The 24,228-nt window shown below is 48.6% G+C and overlaps 1 protein-coding gene across 2 annotated transcripts; it reads right to left on the reverse strand.

The window, feature by feature from the left end:
* Positions 1 to 1,962: 1,962 nt before the first annotated feature.
* Positions 1,963 to 24,228, reverse strand: dnaaf9 (dynein axonemal assembly factor 9). Of its 2 annotated transcripts, none has more exons than XM_084673642.1 (37): positions 24,055 to 24,228; positions 23,549 to 23,628; positions 23,323 to 23,448; positions 23,111 to 23,235; positions 22,874 to 22,970; positions 22,528 to 22,634; positions 21,711 to 21,788; positions 21,355 to 21,456; positions 20,427 to 20,482; positions 18,251 to 18,386; positions 18,064 to 18,145; positions 17,917 to 17,953; positions 17,674 to 17,758; positions 16,992 to 17,068; positions 15,928 to 15,972; positions 15,755 to 15,800; positions 15,484 to 15,595; positions 15,064 to 15,134; positions 14,858 to 14,905; positions 14,607 to 14,697; positions 13,994 to 14,097; positions 13,705 to 13,848; positions 12,868 to 12,953; positions 12,324 to 12,425; positions 12,092 to 12,209; positions 10,461 to 10,549; positions 10,022 to 10,156; positions 9,115 to 9,240; positions 7,680 to 7,717; positions 7,446 to 7,581; positions 6,466 to 6,552; positions 5,710 to 5,816; positions 5,451 to 5,525; positions 4,013 to 4,203; positions 3,221 to 3,286; positions 2,846 to 2,939; positions 1,963 to 2,089 (listed from the first exon to the last, which is right to left on the reverse strand). In XM_084673642.1, the coding sequence occupies exons 1-37, from the start codon at positions 24,108 to 24,110 to the stop codon at positions 1,983 to 1,985; spliced, it is 3,462 nt and encodes a 1,153-aa protein (XP_084529768.1). In that variant the 5' UTR covers positions 24,111 to 24,228; the 3' UTR covers positions 1,963 to 1,982. The 2 variants fall into 2 exon arrangements, with proteins under 2 accessions (XP_084529768.1, XP_084529759.1); XM_084673633.1 differs by having other exon boundaries at positions 21,711 to 21,827.

Here is a 24,228-nt window from a genome sequence, read left to right on the forward strand (position 1 = left end):
CGTCAGGCTCTGCTGCGGGGAGGAGAGACACGCTCAAAGGCTCGCTGGCTCTCTTTTGGATTCTTTGCAAACGGCATCCGTTTTTCTTCTTATTCTTTAGCTTGCGCGCATTTGCGCATGTCCGCACGTTTTTTGTTTGCATTTTTCTTACGAGTTCAGGTTCAATTCACAGCGTTACAAAAATACTATCTCGTTGCGTCGAGGTCGTTCAAATTCGCGCGCCCCATATTGAAAATAAACGTGGTCATTTTCTTTTCGTTGTACCAGTTTGGTGAAAGGCAACTTTCTCAGAATAGATAGACATCTTAGTGACATCCAAACACATGCAAACAGGGTGTCAGTATGTGTCACTCCGTACAGTTAGTGCTAATTTGAGCTGAATATCACAAACATCTTACATAACCCTCTGACCCCATAAGGACAGCCGCATACACGGCAGAAACACAGTGTGTCTGCTTCGATACTGCAGGACGTGGCTAATTAAGGCCCCCAGCTATGGCACCACCAGCCCAGTAGAAATTGTAGCGGGGAGCTGCCAGGCATTTTAGGCCAGTCTCAGTGGTATTACGTAAGTGGGGGCTGAAAGCAACTGTTGCTCCGAAGACAGGTCCACAGAAAGCTGCGCTCCCTCTTGTGACGAGGTCAGCAGAGCCGGGGATTACACCAGCCTGCCAGCCCACATTGGAAACACGACCCTCCAAACTAGCACCCACACTGGGACTTTAGTCGCATCATCGCTGTGTGAGCTAGTCCTTAATGAGTTCTCTGAAGGTAGGAAAGAGTACAATGACAACACAAAGAGACAACAAACGCGCTTGTTCGATGAGGTTTGGGGAAGAGGGGAATGTGCGTTTGTCCAGGAAGCCCCTCCCCGCGCCGCCATGAGTGACCTGCTGGGTCACACTAACATGAACACACCTAGCGCAGGACAGTGCGGCTCGTCCCACACAGCGGGCTCTACTGCCTGGACGGACAGACAGGACCAGCAGTGTTCTACTCCCCAGGTCCCAAACAGGGTCAGGAACCTGGAATTTGGGATGTGGTGGTGTGGTTCACATGGACCCTCACCAGCTCCGGGAGCAGGAGGCCCATCCGACACACGCGCCCAACATCGTAGTAACAAATTACAGGTGGCCAGCCCGGGTGGCCCCTCTAGTCAAAGGAGAGATGCTCATTTGACGCTGGATAACACTGCTGCCCCCATTCTGCGAGGAGGCTGTTAGGATTCATTAAGACATGCAGAGAGATGCCAGTCATGTGACTGCTTCTACCGTAGCACAGTTTCACAGAGGACACCTAGAGAAGACAAGCCCCAGAAAACATCTACTACTGCCCCCCCACACCCTCTCATCAGACTGCCCCCCCCACACCCTCTCATCAGACTGCCCCCCCCACACCCTCTCATCAGACTTCCCCCCCCCCCCACACCCTCTCATCAGACTGCCCCCCCCACACCCTCTCATCAGACTGCCCCCCCCACACCCTCTCATCAGGCTGCCCCCCACACCCTCTCATCAGGCTGCCCCCCCCCCCCCCCCCCCACCTCTCAGAGCAGCAGACAGGTGGGCTGGGGCGAGGGTGTCACCGGACCCCTCCCCTGGGCCCTCCAGGATCACATGGCCCACATGCCTCTCCAGGAATAGAGCCTTTAATTGTCCAATTACAGTAAACAGAGCACCCATCAGATGGTGTGGCTGGGGCTCTGCCTGGATGGGGCTCTGCCTGGATGGGGCTCTGCCTGGATGGGGCTCTGCCTGGATGGGGCTCTGCCTGGATGGGGCTCTGCCTGGATGGGGCTCTGCCTGGATGGCTGGGTGCCTGGCTGGCTGGCTGGGTGCCCAGGGCGGCTCAGGTTGAGAAGGGCATTTGGACCTGTATCCTCCCACCCACAACAACAACCATCTTAGTGGAGAGTGTATGGTGGCTAACCCCCCCCCCCCACCTCTGACCCCCCCCCCCCCCTTCCACCCCCCTGGACCAGCCTATGGATCGAACAGGTCCCCCAGCCTCTGCTGCTCCAGCTGCTGGTTGAACATCTCGATCTCCTGGTTGGCCTCTGTGATGTAGTCATTGATGAACTCCTCCATACCTGAACACGGATCCATGTAAGGTACACAACCTGCTGAGTGACTACACACCCCACACCCAAAGACAGACTGACCACAGACAGACTGACCACAGACAGACTGACCACAGACAGAGTGACTACAGACAGACTGACCACAGACAGACTGACCACAGACAGACTGACCACAGACAGGCTGACCACAGACAGACTGACCACAGACGGAGTGACCACAGACGGAGTGACCACAGACAGAGTGACCACAGACAGAGTGACCACAGACAGGCTGACCACAGACAGACTGACCACAGACAGAGTGACTACAGACAGGCTGACCACAGACAGAGGAGTGACCACAGACAGAGTGACTACAGACAGACTGACCACAGACAGACTGACCACAGACAGAGTGACTACAGACAGAGTGACCACAGACAGAGTGACCACAGACAGAGTGACCACAGACAGGCTGACCACAGACAGAGTGACCACAGACAGGCTGACCACAGACAGGCTGACCACAGACAGAGTGACTACAGACAGAGTGACCACAGACAGAGTGACTACAGACAGAGTGACCACAGACAGAGTGACCACAGACAGGCTGACCACAGACAGACTGACCACAGACAGAGTGACTACAGACAGGCTGACCACAGACAGAGGAGTGACCACAGACAGAGTGACTACAGACAGAGACAGCATGCTGACCAGACCAGTTCAGGGATAGTAAACAGCCATGAACAGAAGTTTAAAGATGCTAAAACGCTGCAAGGATACGAGGATGGCAGTTCATTTTCTCTCCAAAGATGTCGACGTACTGGTGCCCGTTGTAGAAGTATCCCGGAGGCAGAGGCTCCAGGTGTCTTCTCACCTGAGCACACACACACGCACACACACGCGCACACGCGCACACGCACACACACGCACACACAGGAGATAACATGGGCCTGCTAGCATCTGAATACTGGTACCACTATGCCCCGCTGATCCTTGGTACTTCTGCTGAACTCTCCTTTTTGTTGCACTATGCCTTACATAAAAGCATCGGCAATAAATGTAAATATAGACCTGCTGTAAACACCTACAGTAATAGACTTATGGTTGGGGTTAGTGTTGGGGTTAGGGGTAGGGTTGGGTTTAGGAAAGACTCACGTGGATGGCGTTGATCTCCTGGGGAGTCAGGCTGCTGTGAGTCTTCTTCATCTTCCTCACCTCCTTCTGAAACACAAACCAAGCTGAGACTGTGTATGGTAGGAGATTACAAGCCCAGGGCACCCATGACTCTGACCACTGAAATCCTGTTACCAACTATGCATTTCAGATCCTGGATTTTCTGATGTACTTTCGAGAAACGTATACATGTCTCTTCGGCTAAAAGCTGCCAGCCAGTCTGCTAAATGAGAACATGTAGAACACGGTCATGTGACCCTGCCCTGTGGTGTGTCTTCCAGGAAGGGCCGTGTACTGTATTATTTAGTTTGTCAAATTCGTTGTTTGATGATCTGTTTGTATAGAATGTCCTGGAGGGCCTGTGTTATATGAAGCTAACAGGGGGTCTGTGGGAAAGACAGAAGACACTCACCACTAGCAGTAAACGAAACAGGGGGTTTATTACTTTATGATAGGTCACACGAAGGAAGACGTTGCTTTACCGTCATTATAGCTGTCTAAGTCATCGATAAAATGTTCAGGGCTGCTGCTCAATGGTTGAGGAGATGGATAATGACTGAGAGCTGTTCGGGGGTATTTAAGAAGCATGTTGAGGCCAGACTGTATCAGAAGCTGGGAGACGCTGTTTGGGGCGACTGCGTTTCGAATCGCCATCTGATTCCTCGGCCAGATGGTCCTGTGTATTGTTTTTACGTTTGTGTGTCATAGTTATGTTTGTTTAACGACGACTCGTTCGAAAGGCATTTCACTGTTTTGGAGGGGGCGGGACTGTACCTGCTTGACACACAGACGCAGCCAATCCTTCAGGCCCTCCTGAGTAAGCCCCACCCCTGAGAAGAGCAGGAGGCAGCCGGTTGGCTCCTGGTGCTGTGGCGGCAGGTCGCTGTGGCTGGCGCTCTGCTGGGGGGTGATGCTCAGCGTCCCGGTCACAGCGCTGTAGCTCACCTCCATCACCTTCTCGGAGTCTGCAGGAGGGGCACGTGGGGAGGTGGGTCACTGCCTGCTCAGCAGAGAGCCAGCGGCTCCTCCCACCACTGCATGCTGCTCAGGCGTCCAGGGCTCACACACAGCCCTGCTCACTCCCACAGCTCAGGTGCACCACAAACACAGAAGAAGTGTTTGAAAACTCAAAACAGGTCAACGGAAGAGATGCAACACAACTGGATGTATCATGTACCCTGACTGAACTGGAGAAATCAATAATAACCAGACAGACTAGACTTAACAATGTGATGCCAGAGAACTGAAATCCACCAAACACTAAGGGAATGCGATGGATAAAATCACACACCAGACCAGACCAGTCATCCAGGACCAGTCATCCAGGACCAGCCACCCAGAACCAGTCATCCAGGACCAGCCACCCACACATAACACATCCAGGACCAGCCACCAAGAACCAGTCATCCAGTACCAGCCACCCACTCATAACACATCCAGGAGCAGCCACCAAGAACCAGCAATCCAGGACCAGCCACCCACTCATAACACATCCAGGAGCAGCCACCAAGAATCAGCCATCCAGGACCAGCCACCAAGTAACAGCCATCCAGGACCAGTCACCAAGAACCAGCTATCCAGGAGCAGCCACCAAGAACCAGCCATCCAGGAGCAGTCATCCAGGACCAGCCATCCAGGACCAGTCACTAAGAACCAGCCCCCTAAAACCAACCATCCAGGACCAGTCACACAGGACCAGCCATCCAGGATTGGTCATCCAGAACCAGCCATCCAGGATCGGTCATCCAGAACCAGCCATCCAGGATCGGTCATCCAGAACCAGCCATCCACTCGTGCCACATTCATGACCAGTCATCTAGAATCAGCCATCCAGAACCAGCCATCCAGAAACAGCCAGTCTAGTCAGTCCTCATGCAACAAGACAGGAAGTCTCAAATGAAGGAGTGCAAACTAGGTGAACTAACAAGCCACTGTGGGCTGAACTCTAAAGACACAACACTTACAGACACTGTGGTAAATCTCTCTCCTACCGTCAGTCAGTGTTGCTTGCCTTGGAGGCAAACTTTGCTCTAATAATTCCCAAAACTGGGAAACGCAAGAACAGGTCAAACATAGTACAGTACATTTAACAATGCTACATAAACCAGAGGCAGACCACACACATATTTAAAATCCTAAAAGCCATTTGCCTCATCATAATGAGATCATTATTCAGACAAACATGTTTTTGTTGCTGCATGGATGTTCCTACCAGAGAATCGGACTTTCCCCAGGATGTTGTAGATGTTTCCTCTGAAGGGGTTGGGTCTCAGGGAAGACTTTAACTCTGAGGTGAAAAACAAAACATAAAACAAAGAAAGGAGTCTGTGATTTAACCGTGTACCTGTGTTATGTTTTTGACACTGTAGTTTGCTAGATGCTTGAGGGGCCCGGAACATGACAGCTGTAGTGGTGTCTTGTGCTCGTGAGAACAGCCAGGCTGGAGGAGAGAGAGGGGGGGGGGGGTGTACCTCTGCAGCGGGCCAAGAACACAGTCCTCTCCAGGGGACGCACGAACGCCACACACTGCTGGGTCATGGACATGGAGCCAGAGCCTGAACTGAACCTCCCCTTACACCTGGAACACACACACACACACTCCACTGAGTGTAAAGACACACCAGCCCTATCCCTTTGATACAACAGTAGTTTAAAATTAGCAGTGAAAACATGTTGAAATCCAAGGGCAGCCCTCGCCGTGTATGCAGGCTTAGCAGCAGTTCAAGCTAGGCTGAGCCCTGAGGCCTGCTGTGAGACAGCCTCCAGGGAGAGGCTGTGGACATGGCAACAGCTTGTTACTGGGCTGCCTGGAGGCAGCAGCTGATGCAACAGGAGACACTCTCTGGGACTCTCTGGACACATGCACCCCTCTACACTGAGCTGGGCTGAGCTGTCGTTCAATGAACAGAGGAGAGGTTGGATGGACAGAGGACAGGTTGGATGGACAGAGGAGAAGTTGGATGGACAGAGGAGAGGTTGGATGGACAGAGGAGAGGTTGGATGGACAGAGGAGAGGTTGGATGGACAGAGGAGAGGTTGGATGGACAGAGGACAGGTTGGATGGACAGAGGAGAAGTTGGATGGACAGAAGAGAAGTTGGATGGACAGAAGAGAAGTTGGATGGACAGAGGAGAGGTTGGTTGAGCAGAGGAGAGGTTGGATGCACAGAGGAGAGGTTGGATGGACAGAGGAGAGGTTGGTTGAGCAGAGGCGACGGAGGACCTCACCAGCCAGGGAAGAGCAGATATCGAGCTCTCAGCATCTGAGCCTCAGAGAAGCTGCTTTCAGACAGGATCAGCTTCACGTCCTCGTTCCTGGAAACAAGAGAAACGCACAATGGAACAGCTCCTCAGGGTACAAATCAGGAGCAATATGCAGAGGAGAGCCAGGTATAATCCAGATGCATACACCTGTATTTCAGGTGTATACACCTACAGTATATTCCAGGTTTACAGACCTATAATCCAGATATACACACCTATAATCCAGATGTACATGTTATAGCCTGGAAATGCGAGATATAAATGATCAACTCATACAACGATGCTGTTTTCTCTCCGGTAGCTACACAGAGAATGAAGCATCTTGCTAAGCGCTCCCACTTCCAACCTCGCAAACACAATCAACCAATCACAGACCAGTTCCCTCAAAAAAGGCTAAACCAACAGATCTCTCAAAAGGGTTAAACCAACAGATCTCTCAAAAGAGTTAAACCAACAGATCACAGATCTGAAATCTTTAACAGGTAGCCTTCATATAAAAATGTTCTCAAACAGCATTTTCTATATTAAACATTTTACATTTACTCTTATGAATCAAATTAAATTATGATCCCTTTGATCTTTAACACTTTTAAAATTGTTTATTAAATCACCCTATTACATACACAACTAGAATCCAGATGTACACACCTATAATCCAGATGTACACATCTATAATCCAGATGTACACACCAATAATCCAGGTGCACACACCTATAATCCAGATGTACACATCTATAATCCAGATGTACACACCTATAATCCAGATCTATAATCCAGATGTACACACCAATAATCCAGATGTGCACACCAATAATCCAGATGTACACGCCAATAATCCAGATGTACACACCAATAATCCAGGTGCTTACACCCATATTCAAGGTTTACACACCTACAATCAAGGTGTCCAGTGTATATTCCAGGTGTATTCTCTGTGAACGTACCGGGTGACGGCACCTCCTTGGGCGAGGATGAAGGCAGCGCTGGGATTAGCCGAGCGCACGAGCTGCTGAACGTACAGCAGGAGAGGGTGTTTCTGTTCCGACGTCAGGCCCGTGAACACAACAGTACTCACTACGCCTGAGACACAAGGGAACAGCAAAGGGGATTAGCAGGACTGCTCTTCGATCGGATCCAGATCAGCAGCAGGACGGGGGAGGACGGCAGAGGAGACTCACCTTGGCTGCATTGCTCCAGCAGTTTGGGGAACGCATACCTACAGGGAGGGGAGACACCGTCAGTCACATCAGCAGGATTTTCTACTGCAACAACACATCGTCAGTAGGGTAAAACGAACCTGTCTCGCGACGGTTTAAACCCAGCTCACGTTCCCTATTAGTGGGTGAAGGTGAACATTCACGCTTACTGAATTCTGCTTCAAAATGATAGGAAGAGCCGACATCGAAGGATCAAAAAGAGATTCTACTTTCAACGCTTGGCCGCCACTAGCCAGTCAGTTTACTAAACCAAGCCAGTCCTTTACCCTGGTAGAGGGACTATGATAAGACAGTCCTTTACCCTGGTAGAAGTGTGTCAGGAGGCGGTTTATGCCGTCATCACAGGTTATTCTGTTTTACATTTTGATATTCTGTATTTGTTGGGTTTCCCCTCCTGCACAGGACACATCTCCCAGTGAGAGAGCACACAGTGCTGCACACACAGAACTGGGCTTCTAGGTGAGGACATGTACACTTCACTTTACATGTTTATTTGAGCTACATCATTTCACTTCCTTGCCACTTAATAGAAGCATTGTGAACACCAGCATCATTCAACAGACACAGACAACAACCCTGGTTATGCAGTCATGGTGTTCTTTACTGTTTTACAGTTTAGCCCTAGAGCCACATCATAGTGTGAATAGCCCTTAAGTTTATTGGCAGTAAAACAAGTTTGTGTGGAGCAATATTCAGGTTACTAATGTGTACTACTGTCTCAATCCTAACTATACAATCTCACTGTTCCTAGAACAAGATCCACACCATTTCTGGGAAGCCATCATGACTTGCATTTGAAGGAGCTGTAAAACAACATTTTAATCCGTTCGGATATTTCATAAACATTTGATGTTAATATTTAGAGTGTTTAGATGAGGTAAATGGCCCACACCCAGCAACACCATGTGCACTGTATCACAACACATAAACAGCCAGGCAGGGCTGATCTGGCTACAGGGAGCCGAACATCTTAAACCCAGACAACAGGGAGAGACTGGAGAGGAGAGCATCTGTCTCCACAGCCAGTGCTGTGCATGAACGAGTTCAAAAGAACGCGTTCATTGAACACGTTCATTTTATGAGAACGATGAACTGAACGCAACTTAATGACAAATAATGAATTTGAACGGTGAACACGTTCATATTATCTGTGGTCTAGCTAAAATTTTACGGAATGTTTTCCTTCTCCTGAGGAGAGACGCTGTCTAAATCGAATGCAAAAATGTTATGTACGCTATGTAGCCTAACCTAAACCAACTAACTGGACTTCGCACTACATTACCCATGATTTTTCTCACACACGTAACCAAACAAGCAACGTATTCCAAGACAACAGCTCTCGGGGAAGACAGAGGAGGCAGGTGGAGGACAGTATAAGGAGAGAAAGGAGGCTCACCTGTGCTCCATGAAGGAACTGAGGGGGTCAACGCAGGCTGTAACTGCCCCGATGGAGAAGCATGCCCGGACCACTGGGTCGGGATGAGAAAGAACGGCCTGGACCACCTCCAAAACATCTGTGTATCTGGAGAGACAGCAGAACAGGGACCATCATCTCCATGGCACCATGTTAGCTAGAGACACAGCATCCAACAGGCTAACACTGCTAGTTAGACAGAGCATTCAACAGGCTAACACTGCTAGTTAGACAGAGCATTCAACAGGCTAACACTGCTAGTTAGACACAGCATCCAACAGGCTAACACTGCTAGTTAGACAGAGCATCCAACAGGCTAACACTGCTAGTTAGACAGAGCATCCAACAGGCTAACACTGCTAGTTAGACAGAGCATCCAACAGGCTAACACTGCTAGTTAGACACTGCATTTAACAGGCTAACACTGCTAGTTAGACACAGCATCCAACAGGCTAACACTGCTAGTTAGACAGAGCATCCAACAGGCTAACACTGCTAGTTAGACAGAGCATCCAACAGGCTAACACTGCTAGTTAGACACAGCATCCAACAGGCTAACACTGCTAGTTAGACAGGGCATCCAACAGGCTAACACTGCTAGTTAGACAGAGCATCCAACAGGCTAACACTGCTAGTTAGACAGAGCATCCAACAGGCTAACACTGCTAGTTAGACACTGCATTTAACAGGCTAACACTGCTAGTTAGACACAGCATCCAACAGGCTAACACTGCTAGTTAGACAGAGCATCCAACAGGCTAACACTGCTAGTTAGACAGAGCATCCAACAGGCTAACACTGCTAGTTAGACACAGCATCCAACAGGCTAACACTGCCTGCTAGAGACAGAGCTGCTGTTTTGTATGATAAGGTGGGGGCGTGGTCTTACCCCGGGGTGAGCAGCAGTAGGCGGGGCTTGCCCTCAGTCCCTCTCTGGCTCTGCAGGAGGTTGGACAGGAAGCTGTGGAGGTGCGGAGCGGAGAAGGACACACTGCTGTCTGGGCCTGGTTGGTACACCACCCACCTGGTGACACAACACACCAGCCGTCACAACCCGTTACTGCTGCTGCACTATGCCAGGTAGCTGAGATGGGCTACTGATAACTGTACTGCGTCACAAATACAGATCATTCATTGACTGAAACCACCATAATTATTATTAAAAAATTCAGTGTATTATATATTATTAGAACTATGCACTTTTCTGTTGTATTTAAAAAAAACTATTTCTATGTTGCAATAAAAGCGTGTGCTACATGAATAAAGTGTCATTAAAGTACTGTAGTGTTCCCTGCAGGACCTGTGGAACAGGCAGGGTGGCCTCCTACCTCCCACACTCCTGGCTCAGGTGGACCAGGTAGTTGCTCAGACGGTTCTTGTGGCTGCCTGGGAGTCCAGTTAGAATGGTTATGACCACCTAGGGACAGAGACCCCCACTGGTCAGACATGGATTCCTTTCCCAGCCCTAGTTTAAACTGGTCAGACTCCAGTCATGTTTAAACTGGTCAGACTCCAGTCATGTTTAAACTGGTTAGACTCCAGTCATGTTTAAACTGGTCAGACTCCAGTCATGTTTAAACTGGTTAGACTCCAGTCATGTTTAAACTGGTCAGACTAAAGTCATGTTTAAACTGGTCAGACTCCAGTCATGTTTAGTGACTCGCATTTCCCCCTAGCTTGTTATCATCATGTAAAACACTGAATTAAATCAATTAACACAATTAAGTAAACTTTAAATAGAACATTTTATCTTCCTCAGACAACCGCCTGGTGGTCCCACCGCTCAAGACCAACCGGTCCCAACACAAGCTCTTCTCCCTGCTGGCCCCCCAGTGGTGGAATCAACTCCCCACCTCCATCAGAGAGACAGACTGTCTCTCCACCTTCAAGAGAAGGCTCAAGACGCACTTGTTCCGGGAGTACAACAGTACTTAGGAATGGTTTGCTGAACCCATTGCTAGTTTCCTCAAGGATCACAATGACTCTTGCTTAGAGACTTGTTGCTCTTGTTGGTTAGTGGCAACTGATTTAAACTGTTGTATTCGCTGCAAAATATTCTATTTTAGTTCATCTTTTTCTACAGGTACACTTGCACTTAGAGATTAATGTTGTTTAATTGTAACTTGCTTAACTACATGCTCTTATGGTTCTTCCCTTTGGCACTTATTTTTGGGTTGTTCACAATGTATGCTTCTTGTTTTGGCTACCTTGTTGGGGCTATCTTGTTGTTATTATAAGTGACCTATGCACTTTGTAAAGCTCTCTCTTGGAAGTCGTTTGGATAAAAGCGTCTGCTAAATGAATACATGTAAATGTATGACATCTCGTGAACTGTAAACAGTCTCTCCTGGGAGCTACTGAATAGTCATTCCCACCAAATATATGCAGCAACTTTATAAACAACAAAGTGTTTAAGTGCACGTTGAATATTTAAAGTTTAATCCCTGAAGGTTATCAAAAATACTGGATCATCTTAGAACTTCAGACAATGGTCCAAAAGAAGTAACGTGGATTGGCAAGGCCGTCCTATAGCCTCGCTAGTAACGTCAATAATGCCCAGGTGTTTTGCTTTAATATGATAAACGAAAGACAAATTGCTTCTATGGTATTTGAATGCGGCTTTGCAAATTGTACACACCACTTTAATTTTGTCCAAATTGCCATCCGGATACTTTTTAAATGTAAACTTTCCTACTAAAACTCCACCGTTGTTTCTCCATCATGCAGGGTGACTTGGCACCGGCACTCACGACAGCCGCTATAACAGGAAGTGGTTCAAACTGAGGCGTATCGTGTTTGTAATAGACGCAAAAAAGGTATTGCGTTAATAGCGCTGACTCATTTTGTATGCGTTAAACATTTCAAATGAATTGCTAATATTAACGCCTTAACTTTCCCAGCCCTAGTTTAAACTGGTCAGACTCCAGTCATGTTTAAACAGGTCAGACTATGAGCTCACCTTGTCCCCCTGGCCAGTGAGTGAGTTCCGGGGCTCAGCAGTGGGGAACAGCGCCCCCAGGTGGTCCTTCTGTATGGGCTCCTGACCGACACTGCTCAGGGCAAAGTGCTGAAGGAACCTGAAGGGCAACGCAGGTCAGTCTACATTACCCACAACCAGCTAGGATCTGTCGTTCATTATAGAATCCCCACTGATATCCTGTGAAAACAACCAGGTATGAATGGGTCCTCACATGTCCTGCTCTGGGGCTTCAGAGTGTGAGGTCTTGAGGCTTCCTCTGCGCTTGGCTACCGGGGGGGCGTGACTGTCATGGAGCCTCTGCAGTCTGGAGTGCCTGCAACATGTGTGACCATAATTACACAGTGTGCCAGACAGTGTGTGTGTGTGTTGCAGACAGTGTGTGTGTGTGTGTCAGACAGTGTGTGTGTGTGTTTGTGTGTCAGACAGTGTGTGTGTGTGTGTGTGTCAGACAGTGTGTGTGTGTGTGTGTCAGACAGTGTGTGTGTGTGTGTGTGTCAGACAGTGTGTGTGTATCAGACAGTGTGTGTGTGTCAGACAGTGTGTGTGTGTGTGTGTCAGACAGTGTGTATGTGTCAGACAGTGTGTGTGTATCAGACAGTGTGTGTGTGTCAGACAGTGTGTATGTGTCAGACAGTGTGTGTGTGTGTGTGTGTGTCAGACAGTGTGTATGAGTCAGACAGTGTGTGTGTGTGTGTGTGTGTCAGACAGTGTGTGTGTGTCAGACAGTGTGTATGTGTGCCGGCCGGTCCTCTCACATGTTCCTCTCCTCACAGGTGAGCTGATCTCTCTCCACCTGCAGCAGCTTCAGAGCAGCGTCGCAGCCCTGCCACACTGACAGCACCTGCAGCACAACACATCCGCTCAGACACCCCCACATGACTTGCTCACTTCCACACCTGCGCTTCCATAGCAACTACTCATTTTCTCCACACCCGAGCTTGCTAACTCAGTTCCGATGTGTTACCTGTGTACATTTTATGACCACTAGCCCCCACTTCAAAACGATGCGAGCATGATGTTAGAGAAACACAAGCCTTAAATTTGTGTTCATAGGTATGATGGATTTACGTATGGAATTTTGAGACAAATATTCAGCTGTTTCTGCTGCCAATTCACTTATGAGCTAAGCTAGTTAGCTAGCTAACTCGTGCTGTAGCATGAAACTGCCAGACCTGAAATGTGCCGATACACAAGAATTCAAGTGGACGAACCAACGTTTAGGCTAGGGTTTAACGGGTTGTTGTTTCAAATATTTATAGTAAGTTAACAAGGCATGTCAATTCAGCACCGTAATGTACAACAGGGTCCAGTTTGAAGGAGAAGGAGATGCACTGAGAAGCAGCCCAGCAGGGCACTTTGAGCTGGGCATGGACTCAGATGATAGTGAACATGAAAATGCAAAACACTGACTTTAGAACGTGCCAGAAGCCACCACATTTGGGCTTGTACGGACAAACCTTTTCACCAGGGTGGCATGTCCTTGCATCCCCCTGGCTGGCTAGTTTCCCATTGGCTGCATATCCTTGAGGAAAGCCCTACTCCAGTCCATACATGTAGGAGACCCAGACAGGAGGCCTGACAGCGGCCCTCACCTTGGAGTAGAAGTCCTTGTGGCCCTTGGTCCTGGGCTCCAGGGAGAAGACCAGACAGCAGTCGTCACTGTGCAGAGGGAAGGGAAGGTGAGGCAGCAGAGCGCTCTCGTACTCCACAAAGAGCGAGGCCACCGTGCTCGAGTCCTGCAACACACACACACACATTACAAAGCATTACACACATTACACAGCATTACACACACAACACCATTACACACACACACATCACAAACATTAAAGACACACCATGGTAGAAAATACCATGTTCCAGCATGACAGCAAAGCGTACCACGTGGTAGAATTTGATGGTGCTGATGAAGGTCTTGGCCAGGGTGATGCTGCCGTACTGAGGATGGACGAAGAGAAGGCCCTCAGAGAAGAAGCTGATCTTTCCTACAAGCAGAACATAGTCCACACACAGCTGAATAACATGTGAATAACATGACTGGTGCCTTCCTCAGGGAGGGACAGCTGGCTGATATTAAAGTAGTATAACATGTATAACATTAGTATAACATGAATGGTGCCTTCCTCAGGGATGGACAGCTGGCTGATATTAAAGTAGTATAACATGTATAACATTAGTATAACATGACTGGTGCCTTCCTCAGGGATGGACAGCTGGCTGATATTAAAGTAGTATAACATGTATAACATTAGTATAACATGACTGGTGCCTTCCTCAGGGATGGACAGCTGGCTGATATTAAAGTAGTATAACATGTATAACATTAGTATAACATGACTGGTGCCTTCTTCAGGGATGGACAGCTGGCTGATATTAAAGTAGCATAACATGTATAACATTAGTATAACATGACTGGTGCCTTCTTCAGGGATGGACAGCTGGCTGATATTAAAGTAGTATAACATGTATAACATTAGTGTAACATGACTGGTACCTTCCTCAGGGCTGGACAGCTGGCTGCAGGAGAACACATATGCTGGATCTGCTCCGGTCAGACGGCTGCCCAGACAGGTGCTCTCGTCTCCCTGGGTCACAAACACACACATACGCACACACACACACACACACACACACACACACACACAAATATTAAGAGACACAACATTCCGGAATAACATCCACACACAGCTAGACCCCCCATGCTGGCTAGCCATAACCCATGCACGGTGTCAGAGCAGAGCAGACCTGCAGCAGGAGCTGGGCTTGTTCAGAGTGCTTCACATCCGACTCCACCTGAGGACCACAACAACACTGTCAGACACGGGGTGTGCACACACCGTTATACATGATTCATTCAATATTCATGTTGCTATCACGCAATATTAGACGAGCGCAAACTGGTTTATAGTCAGCTTAGTTATTTTATATTTGCAACACATTAAGCCTCTTACCAGCCAGCAGTTGTAGCGAGGCACCGTGGTCGTCAGGATGCTGTAGCAGCTGTCTGAGCACACACTGCCATCTACAGGAGAACACAAGCATTACTGCCATCTACAGGAGAACACAAGCATTACTGCCATCTACAGGAGAACACAAGCATTGGGAGTACACACTGGAGTAACAGGACACTGGAGTAACAGGACACTGGAGTAACAGGACACTGGAGTAACAGGACACTGGAGTAACAGGACACTGGAGTAACAGGACACTGGAGTAACAGGACACTGGAGTAACAGGACACTGGAGTAACAGGACACTAGAGTAACAGGACACTGGAGTAACAGGACACTGGAGTAACAGGACACTGGAGTAACAGGACACTAGAGTAACTGGACACTGAAGCTATGACCAGGGTTACAGGGATGTCTTGCCTTTCTCCTGGATGTTGATGCGAGAGTCCAGGAAGGACTCAGAGAAGACTACAGATCCCAGGTTTCCTCCGCAGCGTTGCAGGTCTGGGATGTCGTACACCGTCATGGAAGCCTGGCAGGAGACAGGGATCTCTCATAACTCTCACTCGTTTAAAAAATGTACCCGTACCCAAATGTACCTCAATACCAACCCCCTTTGTCACGTTCAACACAGTGCTCCACACTCGGTACGCTCAGACAGTACGGATGCAGTCCCGTCTAAAGAACTTACAGTTTTGATCAGGAACCGGCTTTGTCCGTCACTTAGGGGGACAGGTCTGAAAGGAGAAGACGTGACCGTCAGTGCTCGTGGCTGGACATCCAGTACCTGGGGTCAGTCTGAACACAACACTTCCATGCAGTCCAGATCCAGACGGCTGGACTCAGACATGAGCCAGGACTCACCCTCCTTCGTTGTTCACAGCCTGGATGCTAAACACCCTTCTTGATCTGAGGAAGTCAAAACAGGACATCCAGTTATCTCTTAGGAAATCAGGGATTTCGTATGAGCTTATGTTCATTACAATCAGTAGATCAGCTATTCTATTAATACCTGCGTGTATGTTGTATGTGAACATGTCTGTCCTTTGACAGACCATTGATCAGTTAACAACTAAAGATAATGATTACTTTATTACTTTTTATACTGTTTGAAATGTTCTGAAGGTGATCAATAATGTTTGATCTATACCTTACTATATTAGGCTCATGAGCACATAACCCTTGGTTATGTCCAGGAGAGAAATATGCCTATTCATTATGTTTCTTATATCATTGATAAACTGTCATTATGCTGGTTTCTTATGCCTGCAGAGCCATAAGTTTGGTCTTTGTAAGATGTGACTAGGAAAGGCCTGTGTCACTAATGTAAGTCAGAGGTCACAACTATTCCAAAATGTAGAACGCCATGCAACTTTGAATGAGGAAAATAGAAGGAACGTCAAGGCCATTTCTAGGAGCCCTCTCTAAAGACCTCAACAAAAGCTATCTAGCACAGATTGTTCTTTTTCAGTGCCTGCAAAGGCTATGCTAATCATCTTTTATCCTCCCATATTGTGATACCATTTAACTCCCTTGATTTCCTGTATTCATTGTCCATTCTTCTGTGATACTCAACTTGAGTGGATCAGACACCTGCACCTTACATATGTAATAAATACGTTGATTTTGTCCTGAACTTGTCTTAACTATTCCCTTCAGTGACTTGGTACTTTCAGAGCAATTGGGTATTATCTGATATGTCTTTATATGCAATTAATCATTCACATATTGTATTCTTACTGTGATTGTCTCCATCTGCCCTTGCCTATAATGACGAACATCTGTTAGCTAATTGCTATCTTTGTTTTTGGCTATTCACTATAAACAGTCTGCCTTGTCTGAGAGACAGAGAGGTGATGAGGCTGTGTTGTCTGAGACACTGTGAGGTGATGAGGCTGTGTTGTCTGAGAGACAGAGAGGAGGAAGACCTGAGAGAGCTTCTGTACTGGGGTATGTTCAGGGAGTCCAGGGCCTGGAGGAAGGCTTGCTCTGCCACAACCTGCGCCTGGAAACAACACGTCTTTTTCAGTTAGCAGTGCACGCTAATGGCAACAGTGACTGTACCAGCAAACGTGTATTGTATTTAAGATCCCATTGTTCCACTGTCATTAGAGACTGCCCACAATATGTGTTTATTGCACTTAAGATCTGAAGTTTTTACTGCACAAAATGAAGACATGTTATTGTTGCACTGTGGATGAAATATCATTATTGTTTCAGTGTACCTGGTAGATGATGTATGGTTACTTTGTACTGTGTCTGGGAAATACAGTTTCTTGACTTTGACCACCTGTTAGAACTATGCCCTTCTGGTCCTTGATTATTGTGCTTTTCTATATGATCTATGCGTGTGTTGCTCTAGATACATTTTGCATTTAGTCATTTAGCAGATGCTCTTATCCAGAGCGACTTACAGTAAGTACAGGGACATTCTCCCCGAGGAAAGTAGGCTGAAGTGCCTTGCCCAAGGACACGACGTCATTTGGCATGGCCGGGGAATCGATCCAACAACCTTTTGATTTATAGCCCGACTCCCTAACCGCTCAGCCACCTGACCCCCCAGACAGATGCGTGTGCTCAGTGAATTACAGTGTGAGTGTGTGCGGCCACCTTGTCAGTGCTGGAGGAGCAGCAGTACGTCCGGATGGCGGCCAGCACGGCGCGCACCGCGGCACAGTAGATCTGGGACAGAAGCCTGGAGCAAACAAACACATCACATCTGCTGCATGTGCAGAGCCAAGCAATGCATTTCAAATACACCTGGCTCTGCCGTGGCAGACCGGATCCCGGGGGGCTCTCCTCGGCCTCCACGGCCCCCCCGAGCAGGTGGCCCCCCACAGACGGAGTACTTACAGCAGCTCCGCCTTGGGCTGCAGCGCGCCGTCCTTCCCTGCAGGAGACAGCACGTTAACACTGGGAGGCCCCGGGCGCGCACCGTCGCGCATGAACGCAATTGCGAGAGAAAGAAATGGCACGGGCCAAAAAGCAAGAGAGGGTTACCCAGGTATGGCGTGTGTGTGGAGCCAAAGAAGTAAGTGCGAGAGCAGGCGAGGGGGGCCCTGGGAGCCACGCACTGCAGGACCTGGGGGGGGGGGACGGGGGGACGGGGACAGAGAGGGGTAAACCAGACAGCAGAGTGAGCGTGTGTCGGCCAGGCCGCCGGGGGGGGGGCGTGCGTGCTGCTCACCATGTGGCGCGCCGTGGAGCCCGCGGGGCCCGTGTTGCGGACCTGGTGGCCGTCTGACGGGAAGCTGAAGCAGTAGCTCTCCACACTCTCCCTGGAGGAGTGGCCTCCGAACAACACCAGGGGCTGCCGGCTGTGGCTGGAACACACACACAGGCATAACACCATGACATACACACAGGAAGAGAACAGCATGTCTGCTATGTTGCTGGAGATAGAGGAGCCCTACCTGGTGTCTGCTATGTTGCTGGAGATAGAGGAGCCCTACCTGGTGTCTGCTATGTTGCTGGAGATAGATGAACCCTACCTGGTGTCTGCTATGTTGCTGGAGATAGATGAACCCTACCTGGTGTCTGCTATGTTGCTGGAGATAGATGAACCCTACCTGGTGTCTGCTATGTTGCTGGAGATAGAGGAGCCCTACCTGGTGTCTGCTATGTTGCTGGAGATAGATGAACCCTACCTGGTGTCTGCTATGTTGCTGGAGATAGAGGATCCCTACCTGGTGTCTGCTATGTTGCTGGAGATAGAGGATCCCTACCTGGTGTCTGCTATGTTGCTGGAGATAGATGAACCCTACCTGGTGTCTGCTATGTTACTGGAGATAGAGGATCCCTACCTGGTGTCTGCTATGTTACTGGAGATAGAGGTGCCCTACCTGGTGTCTGCTATGTTGCTGGAGATAGATGAACCCTACCTGGTGTCTGCTATGTTGCTGGAGATAGAGGATCCCTACCTGGTGTCTGCTATGTTGCTGGAGATAGAGGAGCCCTACCTGGTGTCTGCTATGTTGCTGGAGATAGAGGAGCCCTACCTGGTGTCTGCTATGTTGCTGGAGATAGAGGAGCCCTACCTGGTGTCTGCTATGTTGCTGGAGATAGATGAACCCTACCTGGTGTCTGCTATGTTACCGGAGATAGAGGATCCCTACCTGGTGTCTGCTATGTTACTGGAGATAGAGGAGCCCTACCTGGTGTCTGCTATGTTGCTGGAGATAGAGGATCCCTACCTGGTGTCTGCTATGTTACTGGAGATAGAGGATCCCTACCTGGTGTCTGCTATGTTGCTGGAGATAGATGAACCCTACCTGGTGTCTGCTATGTTGCTGGAGATAGATGAACCCTACCTGGTGTCTGCTATGTTGCTGGAGATAGATGAACCCTACCTGGTGTCTGCTATGTTGCTGGAGATAGAGGAGCCCTACCTGGTGTCTGCTATGTTGCTGGAGATAGATGAACCCTACCTGGTGTCTGCTATGTTGCTGGAGATAGAGGATCCCTACCTGGTGTCTGCTATGTTGCTGGAGATAGAGGATCCCTACCTGGTGTCTGCTATGTTGCTGGAGATAGATGAACCCTACCTGGTGTCTGCTATGTTACTGGAGATAGAGGATCCCTACCTGGTGTCTGCTATGTTACTGGAGATAGAGGTGCCCTACCTGGTGTCTGCTATGTTGCTGGAGATAGATGAACCCTACCTGGTGTCTGCTATGTTGCTGGAGATAGAGGAGCCCTACCTGGTGTCTGCTATGTTGCTGGAGATAGAGGAGCCCTACCTGGTGTCTGCTATGTTGCTGGAGATAGATGAACCCTACCTGGTGTCTGCTATGTTACCGGAGATAGAGGATCCCTACCTGGTGTCTGCTATGTTACTGGAGATAGAGGAGCCCTACCTGGTGTCTGCTATGTTACTGGAGATAGAGGAGCCCTACCTGGTGTCTGCTATGTTGCTGGAGATAGAGGAACCCTACCTGGTGTCTGCTATGTTGCTGTAGATAGATGAACCCTACCTGGTGTCTGCTATGTTGCTGGAGATAGAGGAGCCCTACCTGGTGTCTGCTATGTTGCTGGAGATAGAGGATCCCTACCTGGTGTCTGCTATGTTGCTGGAGATAGATGAACCCTACCTGGTGTCTGCTATGTTGCTGGAGATAGAGGATCCCTACCTGGTGTCTGCTATGTTGCTGGAGATAGAGGAGCCCTACCTGGTGTCTGCTATGTTGCTGGAGATAGAGGAGCCCTACCTGGTGTCTGCTATGTTGCTGGAGATAGAGGAGCCCTACCTGGTGTCTGCTATGTTGCTGGAGATAGAGGAGCCCTACCTGGTGTCTGCTATGTTGCTGGAGATAGATGAACCCTACCTGGTGTCTGCTATGTTGCTGGAGATAGAGGAGCCCTACCTGGTGTCTGCTATGTTGCTGGAGATCAGGCCATGGGAGAAGTAGCTACGGAACGCCTGGGGATCAGAGAGGAGACATTGTGAGTGTTCTGTAAGTTGTGGGTCTGTCACATTAATACTCCCCTATCCCCAAAAAACTCCCCTCCCACAGGTACTCTGTAGAGTGGTCATATGACCCCTCTGGTCCACAGGTACTATGTAGAGTGGTCACATGACCCCACTCGTCCACAGGTACTCTGTAGTGGTCACATGACCCTTCTTGTCCACAGGTACTCTGTAGTGGTCACATGACCCTTCTCGTCCACAGGTACTCTGTAGTGGTCACATGACCCTTCTCGTCCACAGGTACTCTGTAGAGTGGTCACATGACCCCTCACGTTCGCAGGTACTCTGTAGAGTGGTCACATGACCCCTCTCGTCCACAGGTACTCTGTAGAGTGGTCACATGACCCCTCACGTTCACAGGTACTCTGTAGAGTGGTCACATGACCCCTCACGTTCACAGGTACTCTGTAGAGTGGTCACATGACCCCTCTCGTCCACAGGTACTCTGTAGAGTGGTCACATGACCCCTCACGTCCACAGGTACTCTGTAGAGTGGTCACATGACCCCTCACGTTCACAGGTACTCTGTAGAGTGGTCACATGACCCCTCTCGTCCACAGGTACTCTGTAGAGTGGTCACATGACCCCTCACGTCCACAGGTACTATGTAGAGTGGTCATATGACCCCTCTGGTCCACAGGTACTCTGTAGAGTGGTCACATGACCCCTCTCGTCCACAGGTACTCTGTAGAGTGGTCACATGACCCCTCACGTCCACAGGTACACTGTAGAGGTGTCACATGACCCCTCCACTCCCAGAGGTACTCTGGGGTCACGTGTCATCGTCAGGGTGGACCTGGTGTGGGTGTGTGGAGGTGTGGTACCTCCCCGGCCTGGGACTCAGACAGCTCCAGGATAGACAGGTGGCTCTCCACATCCAAGCTGGAGAAGAAGCTGCTCCACTGTTTCTCAAAGTTGACCAGGTCCTGCAAAAACACAGAGCACACGCCATCTTATTTCTGGCCACATCCTATCTCAGCCTAAACCTAAAAAAAGGTTTCATGTCGACGATCTTCAAATTGCACTAGGACTCAACAAGGTTGTTTTTTTTATTTGTTTTTGTTTTTTATAACGTCACAGTAACAGAACTGAAACGTTTCAAATGTGGGAAATATTGACTTTGGTGTTGTTTGTACTAGTTTGCTCGCGAGAAACACGAGAGAAGTGTGTGTGGTGTCACCTCTGTCAGGAGGGTCTCCAGGGAGACTGCATCCAGTCTGGTGTAGATCTGCCACAACTTCTCACTCATGTCCATGAGCTGGGTGACAGGAGAATCCACAGACACAGTCAGCTGAAACTGCAAGCACAGAAACCTCCAGGACCATGCACTACCTCTACCTGTCTACAGGGGGGGCTCTTTTCTAACGAGTCAGGAGATAATGTACCACTCTCCGACAGAGCTATGCCCATCCCCATGCTCTACCACTGAACTACAGTAAACATGGCTGGAAGATGGAGAAAAGAACATGATTGAGACGCTGACTGTCTCTACACCTTCAAGAAAAGGCTCAAGACGCACTTGTTACGGGAATACAACGGTACTTAGGAATGGTTTGCTTGACCCAATGTTAGTTTCCTCAAGGATCACAATGACTCTTGCTTAGAGACTTGTTGCTCTTGTGGTTAGTGGTAACTGAGTTACATTTTTGTACTCGCTGTGATATATTGTTTTTATTGTTGCTTGTTTTTCCACAGGTACACTTGCACTTATAGTGCTCATGTTGTTTAATTGTAACTCGTTCAACTACATGCTCTTATGGTTCTTCCCTTTGGCACTTATTTTGGTTGTTCACAATATATGCTTCATGTTTTGGGCAACTCGCAATGTTTTGGGGCTATCTTGTTGTTATTATCAGTGACCTATGCACTTTGTAAAGCTCTCTCTTGGAAGTCGCTTTGGATAAAAGCGTCTGCTAAATGAATACATGTAATGTAAATGTAATGATTGGTCCACAACCCGGACCAATGCTACCCTTGTCTCTGTGTACACCCTGTACCTTATATTTCATGGTGAAAAAGCTTCCGCCTCCAATCCCATCCAGAGCAAAGGCCTGTATGATGGGCCACTTCTCCATCATGAACATGTCAAACTTCTGGATGTGTCCTGCAACAAAACCAGGGCCAATTCAGTTACCAGGCAGTTGTCACGGTAATTACACTGTAAATACAGTTCAGGGGCCAATCAGAATGATTATAAGCAACAGTAAAAACACCAGTAACAACACCAGTAATAATTACAACACCAGTTATAGTGATAACACCAGTAATAGCTTTGACACCAGGAAGTTATAAAACAAGTATGAACAGTAATAACACAGGTAACTCCGGAAGACTCCAGCCTACCCCGGGAACTGTACGGCACTCCGATCCGGCTGCAGTCCTGCACCATGCTCACAAAGCTGGAGATCTTGAACTCCTCTGCGGCCTCCTCATCCTCATACTGCACAGGAGGGGGAGAGGGAGGGGGGGGGGCAGGTCAGACTGCACTCCACACAACACCCAAGGCACTGCTAACTATTAACACTATGTGCACTCCTGTATTGGCGTGAAAGAGTGCCAGGAAGTGAGAGGATGAGTGACCTCTGCCTCCGTCATGCAGTGGAGATGGAGGTTCCTCCAGTGGGAGATGTAGGCCAGCAGGTAGCTGTAGTTCACGGGGTTGCAGTACAGGTGAACACTGTCGGCCTTGATCAGTACTATCACGTCTGGGAACCAAGCACAGATTCAATGACCTTGTGTACAAGTTAACTGATTTCAATGTATACAAAAATGTCAAAGGCTTTGCAACGCACCATCGAGAACTTCTTCTGGAAACTCTTCCAGAATATTTTCCATATTCAGGTGGTTCTTTTTATATAGTCCGTAGAATAGATAGTTGGCCAGTTCACTACACCCTCCATTATACCTGCTATCAATACCTGCAAAACGAAGAACATTGTCATTGAAATAGGATAATCACGGGTCATTTACATGTGAAAGCCTGACCAGCAGTATGTCAAGTTAGTTAACGTTGTTTACCCAGAGAGCACAAGATGCCGTCTGGCGTGACATCACTTCCATCACTGAGCAGAGCCTGCACTTGCCGAAGACGAGAGCAGCTGGGGACAGGGAAAACACATTACACTGTATCCAGCTGAGTTAGCTGTCGCTACCTGATTCCACCAACCATCGGTGATTTGCTTATAGTACAATCCGCAATGAAATGATTCTTGTAGAACGAATTTGAACAATTCCCAACCGTTTTTAATCAGTCGTTTTAACCAGATATTGATACAAAATTATCTGCATCGAAGATAGCTAGCTAATATTAAACGTAAAGTGGTCCATCTCTTTCTGTGTAGCTCGTACAAGCTCATTGCTAGCCAGTAGCTAGGCTAGGTCAACAACCATCAACACAGAACGCATCAACAAACTGAACAATTGCACTAGCTTAGCTCTACTAGTCTGCTAGCACGTTAGCTACTGTAGCTAGCTAAGGTTATTACTGCATCGCATTATTTTACAGTACAATACATCGATGTTACCTAACAGCAGGGCTCATGGATGGATATTTTCCGTTTATCCTTCGTATACCAGACATTTTGATTGTCGTCGGTCGGTAAGGAAACGTTTTTTTCTAATCTATTTGTATTTTTCAGGCCGTTAACATTTTTCCTATCATTCTTCAGCAGCACGGTCAGCCTGGGAACCTAGTAACA

The sequence above is a fragment of the Hypomesus nipponensis genome, chromosome 3 (genome assembly GCF_054491055.1).
Source record: "Hypomesus nipponensis isolate SF chromosome 3, ASM5449105v1, whole genome shotgun sequence".
NCBI lineage: Eukaryota > Metazoa > Chordata > Actinopteri > Osmeriformes > Osmeridae > Hypomesus > Hypomesus nipponensis.

Coding starts and splice junctions, on each gene's coding strand:
- dnaaf9 (XM_084673633.1), bottom strand. CDS start 24,110: ATGTCTGGTATACGAAGGATAAACGGAAAATATCCATCCATGAGCCCT. Junction 17,954..18,063: donor CACACACACGCCATACCTGG/GTAACCCTCTCT, acceptor TGTCTCCTGCAG/GGAAGGACGGCGCGCTGCAG. Junction 7,718..9,114: donor AGTTCCTTCATGGAGCACAG/GTGAGCCTCCTT, acceptor CCCTCCCTGTAG/GTATGCGTTCCCCAAACTGC.